This window comes from Canis aureus, chromosome 3, assembly GCF_053574225.1.
Source record: "Canis aureus isolate CA01 chromosome 3, VMU_Caureus_v.1.0, whole genome shotgun sequence".
Taxonomy (NCBI): domain Eukaryota; kingdom Metazoa; phylum Chordata; class Mammalia; order Carnivora; family Canidae; genus Canis; species Canis aureus.
Window position 1 is genome coordinate 84,233,537 of NC_135613.1, and position 20,382 is coordinate 84,253,918.

General features: G+C 47.1%; 1 protein-coding gene across 5 annotated transcripts in view; it reads right to left on the reverse strand.

Moving 5' to 3' along the window:
• Nucleotides 1–603: 603 nt before the first annotated feature.
• NFRKB (nuclear factor related to kappaB binding protein) overlaps nucleotides 604–20,382 on the reverse strand; it is a 38,760-nt gene continuing 18,981 nt past the window's right edge. For all 5 annotated transcript variants that reach the window (XM_077894175.1, XM_077894171.1, XM_077894172.1 and 2 more), the window contains exons 13-27: nucleotides 20,225–20,290; nucleotides 15,966–16,045; nucleotides 15,819–15,865; nucleotides 12,813–12,873; nucleotides 12,216–12,390; nucleotides 11,221–11,327; nucleotides 10,698–10,821; nucleotides 10,411–10,490; nucleotides 10,047–10,267; nucleotides 9,663–9,933; nucleotides 8,632–8,844; nucleotides 6,108–6,875; nucleotides 3,176–3,282; nucleotides 2,238–2,373; nucleotides 604–2,122 (exon numbers count right to left, since the gene is read on the reverse strand). In XM_077894175.1, coding sequence (XP_077750301.1) covers nucleotides 1,997–2,122; nucleotides 2,238–2,373; nucleotides 3,176–3,282; nucleotides 6,108–6,875; nucleotides 8,632–8,844; nucleotides 9,663–9,933; nucleotides 10,047–10,267; nucleotides 10,411–10,490; nucleotides 10,698–10,821; nucleotides 11,221–11,327; nucleotides 12,216–12,390; nucleotides 12,813–12,873; nucleotides 15,819–15,865; nucleotides 15,966–16,045; nucleotides 20,225–20,290 — 2,582 coding nt within the window. In that variant the 3' untranslated portion in view covers nucleotides 604–1,996. The remainder of the gene's footprint in view (nucleotides 2,123–2,237; nucleotides 2,374–3,175; nucleotides 3,283–6,107; nucleotides 6,876–8,631; nucleotides 8,845–9,662; nucleotides 9,934–10,046; nucleotides 10,268–10,410; nucleotides 10,491–10,697; nucleotides 10,822–11,220; nucleotides 11,328–12,215; nucleotides 12,391–12,812; nucleotides 12,874–15,818; nucleotides 15,866–15,965; nucleotides 16,046–20,224; nucleotides 20,291–20,382) is intronic.

A 20,382-nucleotide genomic window follows, 5' to 3' on the forward strand; every position in this document is an offset into this window, starting at 1 on the left:
ACCGTTTTCTCATTTAGAAACGGTCACGTGGGCTCTTCACGTGAAATGTGACTCTAGGAAGCAATGACATGCAAATATCAAAGTACTGGAAAACACAGGTGCGCTCTCCTCCACTCACTAAAGGCCCTGTTTCTCCGTCCTGGCAGTCCCTACCTCTGCCCCTTCCCAGTCCGACCTCTGTGCCAGGCCCCCACTACCAGCAGACGCTCGCTCACCCCTCAGCCAATTCACCTCTGCCCTCTGTAACTCGGGCTTACCCCAGCGCCTCTCAGCATGACACGTCACAGCCATCCTCCCTGAGGAAGGCAGCAGTAAGGACAGGTGACTTAGAAAACTGGATTTTTATGTTGCTCCTCTTTAACCTCAACTCAGACTCGCAATTTGTCACAGGGGTGAGAAGCCAGAAGGGGGATAACAATGTCTATTTTACAGGACTGCCTCAAATGTGAGGTCTAGAAAGCCACCACCCCCTCTGGCCTTCTGTTCCTCTGCAACCTATCTCATCACTCAGCTTCCACCTGGAGACCCCCTCTCAAGTAGGCCAGGGAAATTCCCTGCCCCTCCAGTCCACTTCCGCACCAGTCCCCATAAAACATCACTACATTTCCACAGATTAAAGACACATTTTTAATAACTTGGATACTATCAAGAGACGCAGGGGAGCCCTGACACTGCACAAAAGCTTTACCATCCAACCCTCACTCCCATACAAAAGAGGCACATATTGTTCACAACCAGTGCTTTAATTACTTAATACATTTTAAAACATTGTTCAGAGCTCTGCCTAGAGCTTGGTGGAGGCCGAGAAGTGTGACACAGCCGGGATGACAGGACCCATAAATCCCGACTGACCTCTCCCGTGACCGTGCTGCTCCTAGTGCACACACCCCGCTCTTCGTGCCGTCTCTACTCCAGAGAAGTCAGCAAAGTTTTACCCAAGGGGCCTGAGGGCCTATGGACTCCAAGCCAATTACTCGGGTCTGCCTTCTAACTGAAAGCAGCCATGGTAACACACAAATGGCCGTGGGCTGTGTTCCAATAAGACTTTATTTACAAAAACAAGTAGCCAGCCCCAGGGCTGTGGTTTGCAGACTCTTGCTCTGGAGCAAAGCAAAACGTATAACCTCTGAACTGCAGTAACGTCTGAGCTGCAAAAGCAGCATTTCTGCTGGCGCTGGCCTACTCTGTCCGCCGGCTCCGGACTTTGGTGTGAACAGGCCTGACAAGCAGGACGTAGTCAGCAGGTGAAGCTATGGCCCATACTCAAGATCTCGAAACCTCTTCATGAAGCAGTGCCAGACTCATCCCACTTGGGGGAACCCACGTTCTCTCACTCCCTAGGTTTCCTGCCCACCTTTCAGCCTCCCCGTTACTATGTAGTGATCAAGTCAGCCACCAACTTACTAAGAATTCTGCTATTTTCTTCTGGTCAAAAGAATAGCAGCAATCAGTTTGGAGGACAGGGTGGGAGGGCTACAGCCCAGGTTTCTACTGGATAAAGATATACAACAGGTTCTTTAAAAAAATAAGTTACATAAAAATTTCTGGACACAAAACTCCTATCTAGACCACTAGTCACGGAGAAGAGCAGAAGCTAAAAAATCCAATCCCCGTACAGAACGAGGCTTCTGGCCACTTGGCACACTCGGCAGCTGTAAGCCTTCCCCGGTGTCTGGCTCTCAGGAGAGAACTGTGGCTCGCGTGGCACAACGATGACCTCACCCGACCCTAACAGAGGAGCTTCTCCCGGCTCGGAACGAACAGCCCTTGGAAGCCCGGGGGGACTCCTCGGCGTGCTCCGCTGTGGAGTGCGGTGGAGATCCAGGCCACCGCTGCCATCATCCCACTGCTGTTCTTCCCTAAACAGACAAGCTGAGGAGAATGATGCCACCTCCCTGCTCCCCTCCTCTCGGCCAGGAGGGCAGACCGGGTGCGCTCTTTCACGGACGCCATCTCTCGCTCTCTGTCTTTCTCTCTCTCTCTCTCTCTCCCTGAATCACTGCTGTTCAGGTGCCTGTTTAGGAGATGGAGCTGTAGTCACGACGACAGTGGAGACTGCTTTGGAGGAACCAGAAGCTGTTCCCTGTTGAAGATGGGATGCGGGGACAGTCTGGATGCGCACCTGTTTGCAAAGAGAGGAGGTCTGGTCAGGAGGTTGCAAATGAGCTCCTCAATTGCGAACAAATGGCAAAGGAGAGAGAAGCCTGATGCGGCCAACAGTTTGCCTCGGCCCTTACCTGTGTGGCCTGACCTTGCTGCTGAAGCTGCTGCAACTGCTGGGCAGTGAGGAAACTAACAGGCTTATTGCCAGCAATGAGCTTAGTACCCGCGGGCATGGTGGTGAGGATGATATTGCGGCCCAACCCACTGAGGCTGTGGAGGGAAAGCAGGAGTGAGGCGTCAGGACAGGAGGGGTGTTATCTCTGGCCCAGAACCAGGCTGTGTGCTTAAGGAAAACAGTGAAATCTGCAGCTCAGTGAAGACTCCTGTATTCTGGACTGAAATGGAAACCAGCCGGTGAGACCACCTTTCTCTTGGCTTCTAGGCTTCTCACAAAGCCCCAAGGCCCTCAGTGCTCTGGATACAATGGCTCTGACACCATACTCTCATCAGCACAAATAAGGGACAGGACCCCAGGGAAGTGTGTATTCCAGACAAGACATGTCCCCCAAAATAGCTGCCTTGAGACCACCAGGCCGATCTCATCAAGCCCCTTTATCCCTGTTTAGGTCAGGAGCACACAAAGCCTAGGCTCCCCAGTAAGTCCTCCTCTTCTGAACTATCATGGCCCAGGGCTCAATGTCAAAGTGAGGCCTTCCCTAACACCCATGGAAACTGCCATCTGAGCCACATCACCAACCCACCCCATCCCAGCACTTCCCGTCCCCATTCTTGCTTTTCTCCCCATAGTACATATCACCACCCCACGTGGTATCTACTCTATGATTTCTTTCCTCACCCTACAACGTAAGCTTGAGGACAGCACAGATTTCTATCTGTTTTAATCCCTGCTCTGTGTCCCCAGCACCTAAAACAATACTAGGTCCTCAAGAAATACACAAGAGCACAAGAAAGGAGAAATATCCAAGGAGAGCCCCAGAAAAATGAGCTGCCTTTCTGCCGTGGAGCAAGGAGTCGCCTGGAAGCCCTGCCTGCCCAGCACTAGGGCACTTACTTGGCTCCAAGGCTGCCTTTGATGATGGGGGCCGTGACCACGCTTTTGCCCTTCATAGGCTGGCTGATGACAGACAGTGGAACCGTGATCCGCGTAGGCAGCTTCCCCTAAAAAGAAAAAAGAAATCAGGCTTATGGGATCGGTGGTAAGGAAAATCACCAAGGGTCACCTCCAGGGCCCCAGAATGGAGACAGAAGCACTCAGATGCTCTCATTTCCTGGACTCTGCAGGGGCCCAATCTTTCTGAGGTGTGGGCCCAGGCCACCCTCAGGGAGCTGCCAAGAGGCTGCAGTTACATGCTCACATACTACATTTAGGTATCATCTGATCTATTAACCATCCTCCTTCACACCACCCAGAGCAGCAATAACCATATATCGGGATATATGCTACTATCGGGATAAGAACATGCACTAGATCGAAAAGGAAAGTGTGTGTTCACTTAGGCGCAGTACGAGTCTGAGCCCCTGAGTGGGTAGGGCCTGAGTCAGCTGTGTACCTCCCGACACTTGGCACACAATCACTATCTGGAGTCTGTGTGAGGACAGAGGCACTCAAGAGTTAATAAAGTGCACAACCACTGCTTCCCTGGAACGCAGGCTCACTGGTGGGGAGCATACAGCAGGGCAGGCTAGATTAGGAACAGGTCACATTTTCCAGGTGCTTTCCGTCTCTCCCACAGATAAGAGAGGTTATTAGGTAAGGGGCATTAATAATAAACTCAACCAAGTGAAAAGTCCAACACCAGAGCCAATAAGGCCTAAAAGGAACAAAAGAGAAGCTGAAGAGGCCTAGAGTCTTTGGGATTTCAATGGCAAAGATTAGCTCACTGCACCACCTGTTTTTAGGCTGCCTGCTTTTGAACTCTTGGTTGGTAACAGAATTTATACACAGTTACATCTTGTGTAAATCTGATTTTTAAAAATGATTCAAGAGGAGTGGTTGCTAGGATACTAAGAGGAGGCATCGACATTTCCCAAGGGCAAGCTATTTCTAAAGAAGCCAGGCACGCAGGTGCAAAACCGTGTCTCAGCTACCCATCCCTCTCTCCAGTTTACTCACAATGTGCAGCCCATCAGAAAGCACTCAAAGAAAAAAAAAAAAGAAAGCACTCAAAGATGTCAACAGGCCACCGAATACCTTGAGATGGTACCTCCGGGTGGATTTATTTATGGTTTTATTTTAAGAATGCCTCAGTTGCTTCCAACATTTCAGACCACCGGAACTCCAGCTAGAATTGTCCCTCTGTGAACTAGCCTAGGTAGGTGACTAGACCAGGAAAAGAATCATCACCCCAGACTTCGTGCCCCTCACACGCTCTCGGGTTATATCTGTCTAGACTGTGATGGAGAGGAGATGCCATGGGCTTACTACCTTTCTGCGTTAGAAGAGAACTCAAGAGAAACAAAAGTGGTGCGAGTACACACTGTTTCCTTGCTTCCGTAATTTAACTTTTGTGATATGAGAACCTAAATAAATATTTCCTTTTAAGCCACACTGTGCTTCAAGGTTTGTTGGCCGGCTGGTTTTACTAATGTCCTCCTTCCTCCACTGCTCTGGCTTTTACCCAAATTACTGAGGTTTTACTACACAGCTTGCTTTGAAAAGTAAAACTGGGCTCATTAATGTCCATATGCACCCCACTCTATAGAACAGTGCTCTTATCCACAGGCACCCAGAAACATACCGATGTTGATATGGGAATTTGCTTTGTAACTGTAGCATTTCAAATTAGTAGGTAAGGAATAAACTAGTCAATGATGTTGAGATAAAGAAATATAAGATGACATCTCTACAACATGTCATTCAGGAAATATATTTCAAATGGATTATCCATTATACTTTTTCCTAAAACCCTGAAAATATCTTATAAAAATGAAAGCTAATCTGAAGTCAGAAAAGCACAAGACACAAAACCCAGGAACCATAAAAGAAAATGTTGATAGATCTAATCCGATAAAATACCTGTAGAGCAAAGACTCCATATGGAAGGTTAAAAAATGACAGACTGGAAGGAAGGATTTTCTACACATACCAAGAATTAACAGACAGAAGATACAAAGAGCCACCTCAAACAACGTAAAAAAGCTAAATACCCCAGAAAAAAAATGGCAAAGATTTATTCACCACTGGACAGCACATCCCAAAATGGATGCTCAACCCCTCTCAAGATCAGGGAAATTAAACAGAAAAAGAACTTTTTTCACCAGTTAATTAAAGTTAACAAACAACAAACCTGTGATATCCAGCACTGGTTAGGGTAGGGGGAGAAAGGAGAGCTGCTCTGATGGGAGTGTAAGGTGCTATGGTCTTTTTGGGTGCACAACTGGACTTAACAAAACTTTCAATACGTGTATCCCTGACCCATTCTAGGAACCTCCGCTCCAGAAATATTTACACATGTTCGTTCACTGCAACCTTGGTCTTTAAAAGAAGAAAGGTTCAAGCATATCCATGATCCATAAAGATGGATTACCATGTATTGTTTTAAAAAGAATGCTGTCAATATCCACGTCAGATCTAGAATAATCCCCCAAACAGATTTTTTAATAAATAAAGCAAATCACAGAACAGTATACGGATTTAAGGTCTCTCACGGGGCTCTCTTTTTAAACTATGTATACACACGGTATGGGAATGCTCAGGAAAAGGACCGAAAGCATAAATGCCAAGATACCAATAGTAATCACCTCTCATGAAGGGAGAAGTAGAGACTAGTGAAAGAAATGTTATCTTTTATTCTATGTACTTCTGTACTGTTTTAATCTTTATAAGAATGTATGCATACACTACTTCATAAATTTGTTTTGAAATTAAACAAAAGAGCTCATTAGAAAAGTAAGCCGTTGGGGTCAAACAAAGAGATACAGACAGGGTGCATTTTCTGTTACCCTAAGTGTGAGGGCTACTCTTCCCCCCACCTGTTACTCACAGCCTGGGACGTGGAAACAACCGTGGTGCTGACCGGGACCTGCCGTACGGCAGAGGCGCCTGTCCCGATGCTGATGGGGGTGCTTGCAGCCCCGGAGGCCACGGCCACAGTCTTGGACACAGCAGCATTCATACTGGGCAAGGACACCGCAGAAGTATGGACAGTTCCAGACCCACTGGCCACTGAGGACCCCTGCTTGGCATGGGTTGCGACTGTGATGGTCTGACCTGCTTTGGGGGGCATCACTCCCAGGCCCTGCACGATGCGGATCGTGGCAGCTGGTTTCGCTTCTGAAGAAGCCACTGTGTTTTTCCCCTTCTGGTCTGCCACACTCACACCAAGTGCTGGCATCAAGCGAAAAGCTGAACTTGAGGCTTCTGTTGGCTTGAGGTCAGGAGTCACTTTAACCACGGTGGTACCTGTTGGAGTGGATGAAGGGGCACTGGCTGAGCTGGCCTTGGCAGGGCTGTCCGTGGCATGGACTGGATTGGAGGTGACGTGCAAGGTAGCAGAAATGCCCTTGCCCCCAGAGCCACTTCCTGTCCCAAAGAGGTCCTGAGTCAATTTGACGGTGGTGACCTGGGACTTGGCCAACGTGGCCATCATGTCCGGAGTGATTCGCAGAACCGTCTGGCCTTTGGCATCTGTCGTGATGGAAGAGGGCGGCAGTCGCAAGACATCCTTACCCTGGATGCGGAAGTTAGTGGCCGTGAGTGGAATGCTGTTGCCCGCCTGGGGCTTCACGCCGAGCTGCCCAGTGATTGCCACCTGGATGGAGAAGAAACAGCACTGATAAGGGGGTCCACAGAGCTAAGCTGGTTGTGCAGTGTAATGAGACAAACCTCCATGTCTTGGGTATATGTGTTTCAGACATTTTTCTTTTTGTTTTGAAAACTGGTAACCATTTACAAAAGTAGAGAACAGTGTATAACAAATCCATGTACTCACTCTCACCCAACTTCAAAGCGATCATTTTGCCAATCTTGTTTTATGTCCTTCCCCGCTTTTTTAGGGGGAAGGGGTAGACAGAGGAGTTGGAATATTTTAAAGTAAACCAATATATATCATTTGGCTGATCAATACTTCTGTACACATTTCTCACCTGGAAAAGGACTTTTTAAAGTAAAAAGTATAATCACCTACACATGAGACCAGATGAGCTTAACAGATATATATGGAACGTTCCAGCCAAAAGTAGCAAAATATGCATTCTTTTTAAGTGTACACAGAACATTTTCCAAGAGAGGTCACATGTTAGGTCACACATATAGCCCCCACCTGTTATTACCTAATAATCATCTGTAAATAGTATCTAAGAATATATATTTATATTTCCCAACTGTTTCAAAAAATGTGTTTCCTTTAACATAAGGTAAATTTTAAAAAGTCAAGACATGGGCTCTGGAGCCAGACCTGCTGGATTCATACCCTGACTCCTATCCAAGGCCGATGTCCCATGTGTAATACATGCAACTCTTCTAGCCTCAGGGACCTTCTCTCTGTTGCGTGAGCAATTCCCCCTCTCTGCTGGACCACTGCCATCAGAATGCAAACCTGCTTTAACATTTCTCAACCTACAAAGACGACGACCCTCATTTACTCCACACCTCCCTCCAGCCCGTTCTCTGCTCTTGTCAAAAGCAGAATTGCTTAAAAATTGCCTACATTGCTGGTCTCCACTTCCTCACCTTACATTCTCTTTTGAACCCATTCCCAAACAGCCACCAATCCACTGGTGGCCAGTCAAGTGCACTCATTACCTGTAACCAATGAGTCATCAATGTTCAGCCTCATGTCACTCCCACTTTCATACCCTTGACACAGGTACTGGCTTCATGAACACACCATTCTCTCAGACTGCATTCCCATCTCTGCACCTTGGTATTTTCTTCTATCTCAGTAAATGATATCACAGTCTATCTAATCACTCAAGCCCAAAGCTGTAGGACACACTCAACTCCCTTCTTTCAATACTCCATGGCATCAGCACACAAAAACCACATCTATCACTGCTACTGTGCCTAACAATTCTTAGGTTTTTTTATTTTTTATTTTTTGAAGATTTTATTTTTAAGTAACCTCTGCACCCATTGTGAATAGAACTCAAAACTCACAACCCTAGGGTCAAGAGTCACAAGCTCCCCTGAGCCAGCCAGGAGCCCCAATGCCTAACAATTCTTCAGAATTCAGTGATCATCCTTGTATATTCACAGCCAGGCAAGTGCAGGTGTATCCTACTGTTACCAGAGATAAGCCAAAACACCACAAAGGTATATCATGTTATACTGCAAAATTTTCACTAAATAAATTCATGGAATGTCTACACCAAATCCAGAAACTACTAAATGCTAAATTATACAGGAAAGAAATCTTTGGTATCTATGAAGCCTGTGCTGTCGTCGGCAGGAATTCAACTTTGAAATACCCACGAACTAACGATCAAGAAGACAAATCATTAAGACCTCCGACTGTCCCCAGCTTTAGGATGAAGGAGTCAAATCCACCCAGAGAGATTTCCACCAACCTGCTTGATGATGTTCTGTCCTGTGACATTCTGAATGACAGCAGCTGTGGAAGCACTCGGAGCAGAGCTCCCGGGAGAACTCGTGGCCGGCTTGCTCGCGGGGCTGGCCGTGGCAGGGAGACTTGTCATGGTGAGCCCTGCTTGCCCAGGTCCGGGCCGCTGCACAGTGGCCGCCGCGGTCTGGGCTTTGACTGGAACGGTGGCCATTACTGTCTAGTTCAAGTGTGAAGCCGAGAGCTTGATTAGACACCGAGGTGCAGCCCAGCACACCAAGCCGTCTCCAGCCGGCCACCACCCAGGACGTGTCCCTGAGAGTACTTCTACTCTATCAGTGCTAAGGCTCACTAGACTCTTCTTTTTTTTTTTTTAAAGATTTATTTATTTATTCATTCAGAGAGAGAGAGAGAGACAGGCAGAGACACAGGCAGAGGGAGAAGCAGGTTCCATGCCGGGAGCCCGACATGGGACTCAATCCTGGGTCTCCAGGATCACGTCCTGGGCTGCAGGCGGCGCCAAACCGCTGCGCCACCGGGGCTGACCAAGCTCACTAGACTCTTAAGTGCACACTGTAAAGTTCTTGTATCTGTGTGGAGCATCTTAATTTTCAGAAAGCTTTACACTGCACATCCCATTTTATTCCTCCACAATGAGAATAAGCATTATGCCCCTTTCACAGTAAAGGAAACTGAGTCCACAGGAGCTAAGACCCTTCTCTAAAGTTACCCAACTAGTTAGCAGTATGGCTAAGACTCGAGGCACAACAGAAGGAGCCTGAGATTTAGAATCCCATGCCACCTCCATAAAGGTCCTGACATTACAATGCTGGGTAAGTCACTGAACTTCTCAGAAGTTCTGATTCCCAGCATGTAAAATACAACTTATTAGTCATGCTTACCCGGCTATGGACATTAACTGGGCTGCCGTGATAAACAGTAGCAGCAACAATGATCTAAGGCTCCTCGGTCCCTCCACAGCCTGCCCACGGGACTCATCAGACCACCTTGGGGTCCAGGTTCGCTGTCCCTGTTTACCTGGGGCACGACTTTGGTCTGAGTAGCAGTGGCTGGAACGCGAATCTGTGGTCCCGCTGGCATCTGCGGCAGCGTCTGTGCTGGCCCTGCAGACTGCTGAGTCACAGTAGGAAGGCCAGGCTGCGCCACCACCCGCACCTGGGGTAGTCCAGCCGAGCCAGAGTGGCTCACAACGCGGGCAGCGGCCTGAGAGTTTGGTGGAGTCTGGCTGGAAGCCGGGGAAAGCATGGTTCCCAGCTGTGGCATTGTTGGTGAAGACACCAGGAGGACACTATAAGGAAACAAGGAAATGGGCGGGGGTGACAAAAAACAAACTTAAGCCACACACCCGAAAGGCTTTTACTGGAAAAAGAGAAAGCTGGAGAAAAAAATGGAAGAGCTTACCCTGAGCTAGACTTAGCTGGTTCTGAGACAGTAGTAGGACCACTTTTGTTCACAGATGACACGGGGGGAGGGGAGATCGGAGTGGCAGGCAAAGCTGGAGTGGTGGGGGTCACAGGTGTGACTGGGGTGGGGGGCATGCTGGAGTCACTGAGGCTCATCTGGCTCTGCTCGGAGGGGCCGCTGCCAAGGACCTTCAGGGAACTCTCCTTGCTACCGGATTTCTACAGGCAGAAGAGAAATTCGGGTGCAGTTTAACAGAGTCCCCAAGCGACGGCACAGCCCTGCGGTTCCCGATGCACTGAGTTCACAGAAGGCCTAGCTGCCACCAACTCTGACACCAGTAAGGCTCCCAGAGGTCACTTACCACCTTGGATGGGGGCTTGGGTTTTTGCTGAAGGGCTTTTCTGGCTTTAGCCGCAGCTGCTTGTGCTTGGTGAATCCGCTCTGTCAACAAGAGTGGTTAAGGTTCAGCAAGAGTTTAACCTCAGCATAGCAAGGATAAGGATTCCATGACCTTGCTGGTGGCCTCACCAGGGAGCTAGATAGCTGCCTGTACATCACTCCCATCCTGCCTGAACATCACTGAAAAGCAAAACGAAACTGCGGGGAGGGAGTCAGAAGCACCCCTAGTCAACTCAGAGCCTCACACACCGAACTCCTCCTCGCTCCGGTCTCGATGCAGGTAGATCCACAGCTTTCGCCCAATGTCGTATTTCACACACGGGTCTTTTTCATAATGCAGCCGATCCAGTGCCCCACTCACTACTGTGTTCACCTGAGAACCAGACCAAAGGGGAAAAGAGACAAGTCAGACTTGGACACCAGAAAAAAATCGCTGGGTGTTAAGTCGCAGCCGACACACACATCCTATCTCAGCCTGGTGGCAGTACTGCCAATGGCTCACTGTATCTCTTGGCAAAACAAGATTCCTGAGAGACTGAGCGGTCCCCTGCAGGAGCCGGGAACTAAGCAGCTGTAGAAGAAGCTGAAGTGCAGAGTCAAATCTGTGCTCTGCTGACTATAGGTCTTAGGTCATCACCAGTCACATTTCTCAGGATCTTCTCCTTTCCTCTTCTTCATTCAGTTGAAAAAAATTATTACACTTTATATTTCCTTGTAAGTTTCCTTAAATCCATCCTGGAACAAAACAGTCACGATCTCTTTTCCATCTTACCTGAGTGCTGGTGACATCTGGTGCGAGGAACTGGGAGTCCTTGAGCAGTTCGCAGATCTCTGCCCGGGTACCTTCCCCGTTAGGCAGCCGGGCCGCAGCGTCTCGAACTGATAGCATCGGGAAATGGACAGTCCAAGAGTCAAGCAAGGCTGCCAGTGACGAGCACTGTCCCTCTAGCCTGCTCTCGTGGGGAGTAGCTTGCTGAGTAGGTGTCTCTTTGCTTTAATCAGACTCAGTGTTATCATCTATTATGACAGTAACGGGGCAGTGTCCTGTACTCTTCACACCTGCAGCCAACACTAAGTAAGGTCCATCAGCTCGGGTGGGAAAAAGATTCATACATCTGACTGAAATTTAGCATTTCCTTCAGGTATGAGAAAAGGTAACAAATCTATTGGCAGCGATGTGATCAGAAATCAAATATTTTCATATCACATCGCAGCTGCTGTGGACAATTTCCCATCACAATATCATTTTTACTTATCACTATTTGAAAATTACAGGAGATATAAGACCTGCTGCTGGAGGCTGTCATTTAATACCATAATAAAAAACATTTATTTCTGCATCATAAATTTAACATTCTGATAAATACTTTAATAAAGACTGGTTTTTGCAACCCTACACATTTCATTTTATGAATTTAAAGACAAAATCCTGAGACAGGATTCACTACACTACCAAAGAGCTTCATGGCACAAAAAAGGTTAAAAATCTCATCTTAAACAGAATCAGCCTGGAGAAAGCGAATTCCCAAACAAGCTATTTCACTGGCCTGTGAAAAATTCCTGCATGAAAATAAATGTGAGCTCAGACATCAGGGAAAAAACACTGATTCCTGGCATTAGTCTCTGGGGATAGAATTCTCCCTTTGTTTCCCAAATTCTAAGGCCTCCTAAAACTACATCGGACCCTTAGAGCTCTTCCAGGGGGTGAGGGAGAGACAGCTGGTTGGAGAAAGAAGGGATCCCTGACAAGAGACAGATGACACATACCAAGAGACAGGATGGTGACATAGGCAGGCCGGTCAGAACGCAGCAGGGAGTGCTCCCGAGCCTTGTTGAGTGAGGTCTCTTTGTCAAAAACACCCTTCACAGGCCCTACTACAGACTCGAAGCCATGCATGCGAAAGGTGAACGCCTTATGGGGTTGGCTGTATCTGTAACGCTCCTACCAAGAGAAACCAGACAAGGCCCTTAAGTCACAATCAGTGGGGTTCTTTCTAATGTTCTCATACAGTAAAGGGTCAGCCTGGAGAGACTAAGACAAGAAAACGGGGTATCCCACTAGGAATACCACAGCCAACCACAGTGGGAAAAGGATCATCTCGAGCCCTAATCACCAGCAAAGAGACACAGAGAAAAATAGAAGTGTATTTTACTGTCTGGAAGAAAAGCCCATCGAAACATTTCGCATTCCCTTTCCTCACACCAATTCCACCCCCCAGCAAACAATCTCAACCAACAGAATATCTAAGGTTAAGGGTGTGAGTTTCCTCGAAGAATTTGTGCTCAAGGAGACTCAGGCTCAGAGCTTTCTCTGCATGGCCCCACAGATGAAGTGATTTTCACTGGGTGCTAGTGATCTCTTACCTGCTCCTGAAAAACTCGTTTCTCCTCCCCCGTGCTGGGCCGCACCACATAGTCCGTTCTTCTGAAATATAAAGGATTTTGTATCATCACCCTCCATCACCTTTTCTCCAGTACCCAGAACAGAACAGTCCTTTGCACCATGAAAAAATGTCCCTTCATTATTACTCTGTGCCTGCAAAGGTCAAAAGTCCACTTTCCAAATCCTACCAAGTAAGTCCTAGATTTCTGAAAATTACTGCAAAGGTCAAAAGTCCACTTTCCAAATCCTACCAAGTAAGTCCTAGATTTCTGAAAATTACTGCAAAGGTCAAAAGTCCACTTTCCAAATCCTACCAAGTAAGTCCTAGATTTCTGAAAATTACTTAGACATCCAGAAAGTTACTACATAGGTGAGAAATAGGCTGATATTTTTACGTTTTCAGTACTACTGCTAAATAAACCCCATCGAATGGCAAAAAGAAAAAAAAAAAATTCAGCCTTGGAGGAACAAAGGACTTCAAACTGTAACATGACAAGGATGGTTTTTCTCCTCCCAAGAGAAACGGAGTTCTACACCCGTTACGTAAGGCAACGGTCCTGCCACATTCAGCTGGCCCTCTGTGCTGGTGTTCAGGGTCCTAAAGAACCATACCACAGCATCAAAGCAATAAACTATCTAGAAATAAATTTAGCAAAGGAGGTGAAAGATGTGTGTGTACACTAGAAACTAAGAATTTGACTAAAGAAACTGAAAACACACACACACACACACACACACACAATAAATGAAGATTGCCTATTTCGTGGACTGGAAAAATACTGTTAAAATGTACATATTACTGGGGTGCAGGGGCAGCGCAGTCAGTTAAGCATCTGACTCTTGCTTTTGGCTGGGGTCATGATCTCAGGGTTGTGAGATCGAGCCCTGTGTTGGGGTCTGCACTCAACAGGGAGTCTGCTTGGGACTTTCCCTCCTCTCTGCTGCTCTTCTCTAAATCTTAAAAAAAAAAAGTCCAATTACCCAAAAATCACCCACCAATTAATTCAGTGTAATCTCTAACAAAACCCCAATATCATTTTTCACAGAAATAGAAAAAAACAATCCTAAAATTTATATGGAACCACAAACAACCCCAAACAGCTAATGCCATCCTGGGAAGCATCACACTTGCTGATTTCAGACTTTATTAGAAAATTGTAATAGTCAAAATCGGACAGCACTGGCATAAAAACGGACACATAAGCCAATGAAACAGAATTAAAAATCAAAAATGAACCATCATGTATATGGTCAACCCAAAGGCTCCATATTTGACAATGCAGCCAAGAATAGTCAACAGGGAAAGGACAGTCTCTTCGATAAATTGCATTGGGGAACCTGGATAACCACATGGGAAAGACTGAATTTGGACCTCTATCCTATACCACTCACAAAAATTAACTCAAAATGAATTAAAGACTTAAACCAACACCTAAAACTGTAAAACCCCTAGAAGGAAACATTATGACAGAGGCTCCTAGACACTGGTTTCAGCAACAATTTTTTAGATATGACACAAACACGCAAGCAATGAAAGTAAAAGTAAGTGAGACTATTCCAAATAACATCTTCCACACAGCAAAGGAAACAACAAAATGAAAAAGCAACCTACCAAATGAGAGAAAAAGTTGCAAATCATATATCAAAACCACAATGAGATACCACCTCACACATGTTAGAATAGCTTTTACCAAAAAGATACAAAATAACAAGTGTTAGCAAGGATGCAGGGGAAAGAGAACTGCTGTGCACTGCTGGTAGGGATGTAAACTGCTTCAGCTGCTACAGAAAGTATAGGGAGATTCTCCAAAAAATTAGATTAAAAAAAATTAGAACTATCATATGATGCAGCCATCCTACTTCTGGGTACTTCTGAAAGAAATGAGATGACTACCTCGTGAAGATAGGCACACCTTTGTGTTCGTTGCAGCCTTATTTACAACAGCTTCAACACAGAGGCAACCTAACTGCCCATCAATAGATGAACAAAGAAAACGTGGTATGTCATCCATAAGACAGAATATTATGCAGCCATAAAGAAAAGGCGGCAATCCTGCTATTTGCCAACAGTACAGACGGGCCCACTGCGCCAAGTGAAAAAAATCAGACGAGGAAGACAAATACTGTATGACCTCACATACGTGGAATCTAAAAAATGTCAAAGTCACAGAAACGGCATAGAACGGTAGTTATCAAGGGCTGGTGGGTGGGGGAGATGGGGGGAGGCTGATCAAAGGGTACAAACTTCCGGTCAGAAGACCAGTAAGTTCTGGGGATCTGACGCACAGCATGATGTCTACAGTTATCAATACTGTTTCATACACAGAGAAGTTGCTAAGAGAGATCTTAAATGCTCTCACCACAAAAAAAGAGCTGATAATTATGTGACATGATGAATGTAACTAATACTACAGTCATTGGTTCATAATACATATGTGTATCAAATCACCATGCGGTACAACCTCAAACTTACACAACAGCCTACGTCAACTGTATCACAACAATGCTGGGGGTGGGGGTGCACATCAGACCGAAAACGGCCACATGAAATGACATGATATAAACAGCTCAGGATTAGTGGTCAAGAGGCCTACATTCTAGACCAGGTCCTGTCACTAACCTTCAGCAAGTCACTTAACCTCATGCCTCAATTTCCTCATGGGCAGAATGAGACAGACAGTTCTGAAATGGGGAACTGAACAATTCAGGGAAAGGAGTGTGCCCTCCTACAAGGTGGATCACAACCCCCTCAGAGACTCTACTATGCAATCCTCTCCCCAATTCAGGACACTATGCTCAGAAGGCCACTTTTACTGATGGGAGCGTTACCCTTCTCAGGTACTTTATGGCTGGGAAGAATCAGCAGACAACTAGGAACTCTGAAGTTCACTATGGCTCTACCATACTTAAAAATGTCAGCAAAACAAGGAACTACCTTAAACTGTCATTTCATGGATTACCAGCCATCATAAGAGTATTATACTCACACCCGAGGAACAGGTGTTGTGGCATCTGAACTGTCTTCATTTTCTTGCTGGAAAAGGAAAACATAACAGGTAAATAAATTTTGGCTTTAAAGTTAAGGACTCCAGAAGCCCAGCAAGAAAGATTTGGTTATTTCTTAAAAACTGTACCTTACAGAAAGCCTGGTCTTTGGTTTCTAGCCACAGCTGGAAGAGTGCAGCTAATTCCTTTTCATTATCTTGAGATTGACCTATCAGAAAAACAAAAAAGGCAAATAACAATAATGGAGATAAAAAAACAATCTAAGATGTTACTGAAAATCTCACCTTCTCCTTACTTGCGGCCATCAGGACCTACAGGGCAATGGTCCTTTGCACTTACTATCCCGTCAGCCTGTACGGCCTTGACCAGCATCTGGATGTTCCCTAAGTAAATCACTCATTCCCTAAGTATTCGCTGAGTAGCCACCATGTGCCAAGCACTGCAGGCTAGGCAGGGTTACGCAGGGACTCAGTCTCTGTTCTCAGGGAGTTTACAGTCAGGTGAGAAAAGAATACACATTAATAAAATCTCAAAGGAGAAGGGGTCACAAAGGGTATCACGGAAGCATACCCTAGGACATTATCCTATGCTCAGGGGGTAGGGGGGTCAGAAAAGGCTTCCTCTCGTTAGTGGGGCAATACAGGCACTGTACCAACTGGCACAGCAGTGGTGGCCCCCAGGCAGGAGAAAGGCTTGACCCCCTTGACCTGCCTACAGAGATGAGCACCCCCGCTCCGCAGCCCCCTCCCCATTAGTTTGTTCCAGCTCCTGCGGCATCTTCCATCACATGACGGTGCCTACCTGTGTCTCCTGCCCAGACCAGAAGCCACAGAGACTACCAATACTTGGGTCTGCATGGAGGGAGAATGCAGCCCCCCAGGGCCTACCCTTTTCAAAGGCAGCTGCGACGGCACTTCGGGGCCCTCCTACCTGCTCCCACTAGTCAGGCACGCTACCACCATGCCCGGAAAGAGCTGAACTTTCTTATCCTGGAAGCTTCCTATTCCTGCTCTGCCTTCTAGAAATGCTCCTTCATCATCAGTTTCCCTACAGCCTGATCCTCTTCTCCCATCACTCCTTCCACATCCTTGGTCGGTGTGAAGCCCGCTTCTCCGCAGCCCTACCTTGGGATGCGCTGGCTACCTATTCTCTCACAGCCACATCCTTCAGTGTGGAGCTCCCCTTTGCATCCCATCACTGATGCCATACTATTTCTCCCCAACTCTTCTGAAAGTCGAAGTAAAAAAGCCTGGTCCCTAAGGCTCTTAACGTCATCGATCCACCTGTTCCACCCTGTCCCCTGCTTCTCACAGCTACTTACCTAGTCACTCCTCACAGAGCACTGCCCACCTGGCCCCTCACCAGTCCACTTCCTGCCACCACACTGGGCAACTGGCATGTCATATACGGTACAGCCAGCGTCCAAACCTCTTGGTTCTGTCCTCACGACGTCCTCCCTCTCCACCCCAGCCCCTCACTCCCGCAACCACCTCTGGACACTGCCATTACCTAACTATTCCATGCCTAATCCACTGTTCCTCATGGATGCCTAATCCACTGTTTCTCAACCCTGACTACGCACACATTAATAATCACCTGGGAACTTTTAAAAACACTGAGGGTCTAGTCCCACCCAAGCCATCAACCAAAACCTCTGTGGGTAAAACCCAGGCATCAGTGTTTTTAGTTCCCCAACTGCCTGCAAGACACAGAGCTGAGAGCCTCGGTACAACCCCCACCTTCTGCTCCCTGACCACCACCAGCCAGGCTTCTTGCTTGCTCAACTTCTCCCACAACACATCCCTCTGACTCAAGAGGACTGAGGGTCCATGCGCACCTGCACTTCTCCAAGGCCTTCCATCACACTTCGCTCACTCTTGGGTTCAGGGGGTGCCCATCCCTTCAGTGGCACTAATACCTCCTACCTCTGCTGCTGCCCCTGCAGCTCCACTCAAATTCTAAGCTGTCCACGTTCTCCAAGCTTTAACTCAAGACAGCTGAGGGCTGCCAAAGAGGAAACACACCAAAAGGCCAAGAATACCTCTGTAAAGGGCCACAGAGCAGCCTCCGCTGGGCCTCGACACCGGCCGGCCATCTAACGTGATCTCTGGTCAGGCTAGTCTCTCACGGCTGTAAGGACTATGTCCCCACCCTCTCAACCTCCCTTCCCTCTCACAACTGCACCTCTCTCACCTCCGATTTTTCACAGAAAAGCCATCAGACCAAACCCCCTCAACACACCCAACAGCCCAGCGCTGGGCGTCCACCACTTCCTCCTATAGTAAGAACTGCGCTGTCTCCTGCTAACCAAGGCCAATCCCTTCCCCTTTCCACAGGGTTTTTTATGGTGAATTTTCCCTTCTCTCCATTATTTCCAATCTTCTTATCACTGTACTCTTAACATCAACATTTAAACTCACTCAGTTTCTCTCAATGAAAAAAAAAATGCCTCTCTTGGCCACTATCATCCTGTCCCCTGCTAAACCTCTAAAAAGATGTGTTTAGATTTATGGTCTCTTTACCCAGAGGTGTGAAGGTAAATGTTTAACTGACCACAGCAAAGCGGGCCCTGACTGGGAGCATCTGCAGATTTCCAAGGGATACAGTATGGCAAGGGATCAACAAAATGGCCACAAGCTTAAAATCCTTATTATCTGGTCCTACAAGCTCTGCCAGCCCGGGGGGAGGTCCCCCTCCAGGCTGACTCCGAGCCAGCAGCCTGGCAGAGTCAGCAATCACGGGTCACCTTCAACTAGCCACTGCCCCTGATGCCCACCCTGGTGAGGAGTCACCATTTCTTCCATGTCCTCAAATCCACGGCTTCACCTCACTGGACCTTTCAGGAACAATCAAGGCTAACAACCGCTCCCCACTTCCTGACCGTGTCCTTCCCTGGCTTCCAAGATTCCATGATTATTTCATGGTTTCCTCCCAAGCCTGTAGCCACCTCTGCATACGCTCTCCTGCTCAGCCTGCTCGGCCTCCGAGCTTCTCAAGGCTTAGTCAAGGCCCTCATTTCCCCTCACGTCATGCTTCCTCCCTACGCCTTTGGCTGCCATTACTGTGGATACGCCAACTCTCTGCCTTGACTCTCCCATCTGGATTCTAAACCCACACACCCTACTGCCTACTCAACGTCGACACTTAAATACCTCGAAGGCAGCTCACGCTCAGCATGCCCAAAACTAAACTCAAGGTCTCCGCCCTCACCTGAGGAGAGACATCCTCCACAGCTGCCACCACAATGAATGGCATCTTCACCACGAGGTGCAAATCTAACACAAGTGATGTTTGACGGCACCCTCCCTTCACTCCCCACAGCCAGGCATAACCAAGTCCTACGGTTATGGACTTTATCAAACTTGTCCATTCTCGCTCTGAAGGTCCCGAGTATCCTCATCTCTAAGTGGGCTTATGTGATCTTTTCGAATCGAATCTTCCCTGGCCCTGCTGACCCGCACTGCTCGCTCTACATGGAGTGCTCTTCCCCTCAGCCTGCTGAGCTCCTTCCTAGGCTTCGTTAACATCTCTGCTAAAACGTTCCTTCCTCAGGAAGGTCCTCCCGACTCTGCAGGATATACCAACACCTCATCATAAACTTCCATCCTTTCTGGTACTTTCCTTTTATAGAATGTGTATGTTTGTTACTTCACCTGAATGTTTGTTCATTATATACTCTAGCACCTAACACGATGCCTGACCCCTAAATGCTAAATACACTTTATAAGGAATAAATGAACCTACTGCATTCACAACCTTCTGCCCATCTCTCTCTTCACAGATCACTCTGTGATCTGGGGTAAAAAGAAAGGTTAGTGAATTTCAGTAGGAAATCAAGATGGCATTTTCCTCTTATCACCATCATCGGTTAATAGTCACCGAGTTACGTCAGGTATATAACACTACAACTTAGTGAGAGGGACTTTGTAAATTTAAAACAAAAATAAGAATCTTGCTCCTTGGAAACAGCACATTCAGTGCCGTCTGACATCTTGTTGCACGTTATCCTTAACAGAAATCCCACTGTTAGGAAAGAAAATAATTATACTATGAAACATTAATCTAAAAGCTTACGCACGATTAACATAACTGTGGGTGCCACTGTAAAGTACCCCCCCAGACTGTAATCCAATCCGTGCCACAGGGCATCATCATAGGAAGACCATCCCACCCCAGCTCGGGAGAGCCAAAATACAGGGGAGGGATCAAACCTCGATTCTGAGATACCAAAAGAGTCACAAAGGACTTCTTTTTACTGAACAAAATAAGGCATAATATTGTTTTCAACATCCTACTGGACTGTAAGGACTAGAAGGCAAAGGCAGCTGAGCGGGGGAAGTGAGACAATGAGAAACACTGCTACATGTGGGCAGAATGAATTACTCACCAAGCAATTTCCACTGCTGGGTTTTCTCTTTGAATTCAACAAACGGAGAGAAACTGGAAGGTACAGCTGCAAGACATGGACCACATGAACAAGTCACACAGGTCAGAGAGAGTGCAAAACTCAGACTAACTGCTATCCCTAAGCTCTGAGAGAACTTG